Source organism: Belonocnema kinseyi, chromosome 10 (assembly GCF_010883055.1).
Source record: "Belonocnema kinseyi isolate 2016_QV_RU_SX_M_011 chromosome 10, B_treatae_v1, whole genome shotgun sequence".
Lineage (NCBI taxonomy): Eukaryota > Metazoa > Arthropoda > Insecta > Hymenoptera > Cynipidae > Belonocnema > Belonocnema kinseyi.
Window position 1 is genome coordinate 13,600,418 of NC_046666.1, and position 7,893 is coordinate 13,608,310.

At 27.0% G+C, this 7,893-nt stretch overlaps 1 protein-coding gene across 1 annotated transcript in view; it reads right to left on the minus strand.

Annotated features, from left to right (window-relative positions):
• Positions 1–7,893, minus strand: part of LOC117181033 (alkaline phosphatase-like) — a 501,469-nt gene that overhangs the window by 100,661 nt on the left and 392,915 nt on the right. The window contains exon 6 of the mRNA XM_033373602.1: positions 7,032–7,172. Coding sequence (XP_033229493.1) covers positions 7,032–7,172 — 141 coding nt within the window. The remainder of the gene's footprint in view (positions 1–7,031; positions 7,173–7,893) is intronic.

Here is a 7,893-nt window from a genome sequence, read left to right on the forward strand (position 1 = left end):
ATTAAAAGTGTATTACTAGTAGACTACTGGATAAAAAATGGATTACTCCAATTTCTCGGAAATACAAGTGGATTATTCCGAATTTCTTGAATTACACCAGATAAGAAGTGGATTACAACAGATTATAAGTAGATTATCCTGGTTTCAAGCGGAATAACTTATATTCTAAGTAAAATACAACCAACACTGTGAGATTCGATTGAGTTTAATTAAAAGATTCGATTACTAAATATCTGTGAATTTTGTGTTATAAAGGGACACTTTCTGAAAATTAAATAATACAAAAATTATAAATATTGAATTAATTTGTAACATATAGTAATGTTTTTTAGGTAATATTTCTATTTTATAACTTTCTCTATAAATTTCGTTTGAACTAAACATGGTGTGAGTTTAACTCGCACATTGCTCTCAATAATTGTCTTTGATAATTTGTTTTTTTATCAACTTTGTATTTGTTTCAAATCTTGTGCAAAATTGAAAAATTAAAAATTAAAATTTTTTTAAAATGTACGAGCAAAATAAAATAGCAGTAAATCATTTAATAAGTATATTATGGCTTCAATATCTAAAAAAAACTTATTTTATGTTACAAATTATTTGTTTATTTATATTTTTTGTATTATTTAATTTATTTGATGTTTTTATTAATATATGTATTTGATTATTTTTAAAATGTAAAAAGCTTATGGATTAAAAATAAATAAAAATTATAGTTAACAAAAAACGAAAAAATGACTCAAAAAAAGCCTAATGAAATATTTTTATTTTGATGGATATGAATTCAGAAAATGACCCTTTATAAAGCATAATTGACAGATATTTTGTAATAAATATTACGAAAAAAATGAAAATATTTTCTATTTAGCGTTCCCGGTGGTCGCCAATAATAAGAAAATTGTTTTAATCGCCGACATTTCGTAGATTTACATTAAATAAAGATATTTCATCATAAATAAATAAACAAAAAAATTGTTCATAAACAAATTATTTGTTGAAAATGTGTTTTCTTTCATTTTCAATAGTTTAACGTTTTTTAAGTTATATTGCAAGAAATGTGAATGAAAAGAATATTTTAATAAACAAATTTCTCTTAAGACTATTTTTGTTAATATTATAAACAAATTTAATACAAAAATGCATTATTCAGGCATTTTTCGTCAGAATAATTCGTTTTTTTCGACGTCAATTTGTTTTTATTAGGAACCTCATTAAAATTTAAAAAAATTCGTAATTTTCTATTGAATTTTATGATTTTTTCAAAAAAATATAATAAACAAATGCATTATTCAAGCACCTATCAACGGGAAAATTAGTTTTTTTGCCAGTTCTTTTCATTAGGAACTTTATGATAATTTCAGCAACATCCATCACTGTTTGATAATTAAAATTTTTTTTAAACAAATTTAATAAACAAATGTATTGTTCGGGCATCTGTTAAAGAAAAATTGGTTTTTGGATGTCAGTCCTTTAAATTTAAAACTTTATGTTAATTTCAGCAATATTCACAATTAGTTCATAAATCTTATGATTTTTTAAACAAATGCATTATTTCGGCATTTGTCGACGAAAAAACTAGTTTTTTTTAAATGTCAGTCCTTTTAATTGGGAACTTTACTATAATTTCAGTAACATTCGTAATTAGTTGATAAATTTTATGTTTTTATCAAACAAATTTAATTTAAAAATACATTATTCAGGCAATTATAGACATCAAAAATAGTGTTTTTTTCTAAGTCAGTCCACTTAATTTAAGAAAAAAAGTTCTTTTTCCCATTCAGTACTTAAGGATGGCCAACACAAGAGGGTTTGAATACAAGGAACGAAGGAATTATCGTAAAGTACCCAATTAAAAGGACTGAAATTGAAAAAAAAGAGTTTATCCGTCGATAAATTCCCTAATAATGCATTTTTAAAAATTGAATTTGTAAAAAAAAACCATAAAATTGATCAACAAATAATGAATGTTTCTGAAATTATCATGAGGTTCCTAATTTTAAAAAATTAACGTAGAAACAAACGAATTTTTTTATCGAAAAATGCCTGAATAATGCGTTTGTTTATTAAATATATTAATAATATTAACAAGAATAGCCTCAAGAGAAATTTTTTAAATTAAAATATTGTTTAAATTCAGATTTCTTGCAATATAACTTTTAAAAAACGTTTAATTATTTAAAGTTATAAAAAACAAACTTTCAACAAATAATTTGTTTATGAACAATATTTTATTTATTTAATTATGATGGAATATCCTAATATAATGTAAATGTATAAAACGTCGGCAATTGCAAAAATTTTCCTATTATTGATCAGTCCACAGGTCAGCCAGAATCGTATTTTGAACCAAAAAATGTACCCCTTCCCTACTGTGCATCGTGATGGATTACTAGTGTCATACTAGTTGATTATTTCGAATTACTAAAAATACTTCGGATTAGGAATGGAATACATCGGATTACAAGAAGATTATCATGGATCAAAATAAAACTACTCAATATTTAAGGCGGATTAAAAGGAGATTACAAGTTCCTTACTAGTGGATTACTCTAGATTACGAATGGATTACTAGAAATGCATAACTAGTAGATTAGTAGAGAATTACTAGTGGATAACTTCAGTTTATAAATGGATTACCCTGAATTACTTGAATTAATTCAGTTTGGAAGGGGATTGTGCCAGATTGTAAGTAGATTGTGCTAAATTACAACCGGATAACTTATATTAGAAGTGGATCACAAGTCGATTACTAGTGCCTTACTAATAGATTACTTCAAATTACTTGCATGAATTCCGATTTTAAGTGTATTACAATAGATCAAAAGTATATTATGCTAGGTTAAAACTGAATTACTTACATTAAAAGTAGATTACAACTGGATTACTAGTGACCTACTAACAGATAACTTCAAATTGCTTCAATTACTTCGTATTAGAAGTGGGTTACACCAGATTACCAGAAGATTATTCTAGATAAGTATGGAATTACTCTATATTCAAGAAAGATTTAAAGTGTATTGCTTCAAATCACTTCAAATTAGAAGTGGATTACACTAGATTAAAAGTAGATTAATATGTATTAGAACGAAATTACTTATATTATAAGTGTATTATAAGTGGATTAATAGTGCTTTACTGATGGATGACTGCAATTTACTTGAATTGCATTACATTAGAAGTGGATTACACTGGATTAAAAGTATATTATAATGGATTTGAACCGAATTCCTTATATAATAAGTAGATTACAAATAGATTACTAGCGTCCTACTAATGGATTACTATATATTATTTTAATCATTTCAGATTAGAAGTGGATTACACCTGATTAAAAAAAGATTATTTTAGATTAGAACGGAATTCCTGTGTATAAAAGAGGGATTATAAGTGGAATACAAGCATCTTAATAGTGCATTATTCCAGATTAGAAAGGGATTATTCCAAATTACTTTCATTAATGACGATTAAAATAGGACTACAAGTGACTTTTCTGCATTATAAGTGGATAACTGTGGATTAGAACTGAAATACTCCATTATATAAGGTCATTACTAGAAGATTACTTAAGTATTACTAGTAGATAACCGCACATTACTAATGGATTACTGTAATTTCTCTGCAGTACAAGTGGATTAGTCCGAAATTCTTGAATTATTTCAGATTAGAAGTGCATTACACCATATTACAAGTAGAGTAATCTGTATTAGAACGGGATTACTTATATTATCTAAGTGTATTACATGTGGATTACTAGTTCCTTACTAGATTAGAACCGAATCACTTATATTATAAGTGGATTACTTATGCTTTACATGTTGATTACTGCGAATACATTGAATTACTTCAAATTAAAATTAAATTGAACCACATTAAAAGAAGATTATCCTGGATTAGAACGGAATTACTCTATATAAAAAGCAGATTAAAAGTGGATTACAAGTTTCTGACTACTAAATCACTCCAGATTGCAAATGGATTACCTTAAATTACTTTTATTAATCCTGATGAAAAGAGGACTACACTGGATTGCGCTGGCTTACAAGTGGATACATTTAGATTAGAAGCGGATTAATCCATGTTAGAAGTACATTACTAGTAGATTACTGGAGTTTTATCAGTTGGTAACTTCGGATAACAAATTGATTACTCCCATTTATCTGCAATACGCGTGGATTACTCCGAACTGTATGAATTACTTCATTCAGAAGTGGATTACAACAGATTATGGATGACTCGAAATTACTTGAATTACTTCAGATTAGAAGTGGATTAAACCAGATTGCAAGTAGATTATTCTGGATAAGAACTAAATTAATTATATTATAAGTGGATTAAAAGTGGATTACTAGTACCTTACTAATGGATTACTTTAACTTTCTTGAATTAGTTCGAATTAGAAGTGGATTAAACCAGATTACAAGTCGATTATGCTAGATGAAAATTAAATTATTTATATTCTAAATGGATCACGAGTGGATTATAAGTGTCTCACGAATTTATTACATCGACCTACTTGAACTACTTCAGATTCAAAGTAGATTACACCAGAATACAAGTATAGTAACATGTATTATAACGGGATTACTTATATTTTAAGTTTATTACAAGTGAATTACTAGTACCTTACTAATGGATTACTTCCAATTAATTGAGTTAGGTCAAATCAGAAGTTGATTAAACCAGATTACAAGTAAACTGTCCTTGATTAGAACCGAATTAATTATATTATAAGTGGATTAGAAGTGGATTACTAGTGCTTTACTATTTAATTACTTCGAATTACTTGAAATACTACTGATAAGGTTGTATTACACTACGTTGCAAGTAGATAATGATCGATTACAACTGAATTATTTATATTTATAGCAGATTACAAGTGGATTACAATTAATTGCCTAAATTGTACTAGATAATATTACTAGATAATTGTACTAGTGGATAACTCCACATTAGAAATGGATTACTCCAAATTACTTTAATTAATGCAGATTAAAATAGGACTACAATGGATATTGCTGGATTATAAGTGGATAACTGTGGATTAGAACTGGAATAATCCTATAAAGAAGTGCATTACTAGAAGGTCACTTAATTATTACTAATAGATAACCGTACATTAATAATGGATTCCTAAAATTTATCTGCAATACAAGTGGATTACTTTAAACTACTTGAATTATTTAAGATTAGAAGTGGATTACACCAGATTACAAGTAGAGCAACCTTTATTAGAACGGGATTTTTTATATTATAAGTTTATTACAAGTAAATTACTAGTTCCTTACTAATGGAGGACCCTAAATTACTTGAATTACTTCAGATTGAAAATGGATTACACCAGATTACAAGTAGATTATGCTGCATTTGAACAGAATTTCTCACATCGTATGTGGATTACAAGTGGATTACTAACACCTTGCTAATGGATTACTTTAAATTGCTTGAATTAGTTCGGATTAGAAATGGATTAAACCATATTACAAGTCGATCATGCTGCATCAGAAATAAATTAATTATATTATAAGTGGATTACAAGTGGATAACTAATACCATGCTAATGGATTACTTCAAATTACTTAAATAACTTTAGATTCGCATTGGATTACACCGGATTTAAGGTAGAGTGAATTTAATTAGAACGGAAATACTTATAAGTGTATTTAAGTGGATTACTTACGCATTAATAATGGATTAATGCGATTCGCTTTAACTACTTCAGATTAGAAAAAGATTATCCTGGATTATAACAAAATTACACTATATACAAGGCTGATTAAAATGGATTTCAAGTTTCTCACTGCTGCTTTAATCAAGATTAAAAATGGATTACTTCGAATAACTTCCATTAATACAGATGAAAAGAGGACTATACTGGATTGCGCTGGATTATTTGTGGATAAATTTGCATTAGAATCGGATTAATCCATATTAGAAGTGCATTAATAATAGATTGCTAGAGTATTACTAGTGGATAACGACGGATTACAAATGGATTTCTCCACGTTCATTGCTATACGCGTGGATTACTCCGCACTACATTGATTACTTTAGATTAGAAGTGGATTACACCAGATTATGAATGACCCCAAATTACTTGAATTACTTCAGAATAGAAGTGAATTACATCAGATTACAAGTAGATTATTCTGCATTATAACAGAATGTTTCACATCATAAGTGGATTACAAGTGGATTACTAATACCTTGCTAATGGATTACTTTAAATTGCTTGAATTAGTTCGGATTAGAAATGGATTAAACCATATTACAAGTCGATTTTGCCGCATAAGAACTAAATTAATTATATTATAAGTGGATTACAAGTGGATTACTAATACCTTGCTAATAGACTACTTCAAATTACTTGAATTACTTCAGATTCGCAGTGGATTACACCAGAATACAAGTAGAGTAACCTGTATTAGAACGGGATTACTTATATTATAAGTGTATTACAAGTTGATTACTAGTGCCTTACTAATGGATTACTTCCAATTAATTGAATTAGTTCAGATTAGAAGTTGATTAAATCAGATCAAAAGTCAATGTTCCTCGATTATAACTATATTAATTATATTGAAAGTGGATTACAAGTGGATTACTAATGACTTACTAGTTGATTACTTCGAATTACTTAAAATACTTCGGATTAGGATTGTTTTACACTAGATTACAAGTAGATTATGATAGATTACAACCGAATTACTTATATTAATATTGGATTACAAGTGGATTACAATTGATTGCGCTGGATTGTAAGTGGATAAAATTAGATTAGAATTGGATTACTCCAAATCAGAAGTTCATTTATAGTTGACTACTAGAGAATTACTAGTGGATAAATCCGGATTACAAACGGATTACTCGAATTTCTTCGAAACATAAGAGAATTAACATTGCGTATATCTTCTTCGATTTTATAAAATATTTTAAAAACTTAAGTAGACATTTTATTTCAGATTCTGATTTTTTTTTCGAAAGAAAGAATCTGCCAGAGAAGTGCTTAAGGGGTAATAATTCGCATTGCTTACCTTCAACGAACAGGAAGTATCCTTCTGGATTTTTGGCAAGAATGCGAAGTGCTTTCACCGCCATCTCAGCCAGCGAAGGGTCCCCAGTGCCATTAGTGTTTCGATCTACCTCGAAATCCATATGTGAGTATGAAAACAGTCCTAGAAAAAAATTGCGAATAGCTGATTTTATATTAAGCCAGTTAGACAGGTTAAAATGAAAATAAATTGTCAGAAGAATATTTGTATAAAACCTTGAAATGCGCCTAACATAAAGGTGAATTTTTAATCCAAATGGACGAATTTTCAACTAAACAGTTACATTTTTGACGATAAAAGATAAATTTAACAAAATAGTTGAATTTCCAATTAAATATTTATATTTTTAATAAAATAGTACAATTTTTTGAAAAATAGTACAATTTTTTGAAAAATAGCTGAATTTTTTACCAAGAAGATTGATTTTTGACCAAAAGATGAATTTTCAACTAAATAAATGAATTTTAAAATAAATAGTTAAATTTTTTAAAATGAAAAGATCAGTTTTAAATAAAAAATAGAAAAGTTGAATTTTCAGTTAAAAATGAATTTAAAAAAAAAGAAAAATTAGGAATTTCCAATTAAATATTTAAAATTTCAACAAAACAGTTGAATTTTCGACGAGAAAAGATGAAATTAACAAAATAGTTGCATTTTCAATACAATATTTATATTTTTAACAAAATAGTACAATTTTTTGCAAAATAGCTGAATTTTTGATCAAGAAGATGGATTTTTGACCAAAAGATGAATTTTCAACTAAATACATGAATTTAAAAATTAATGGTTAAATTTTTTAAAATGAAAAGATCAGTTTTAAATAAAAAATGAAAAATTAGAATTT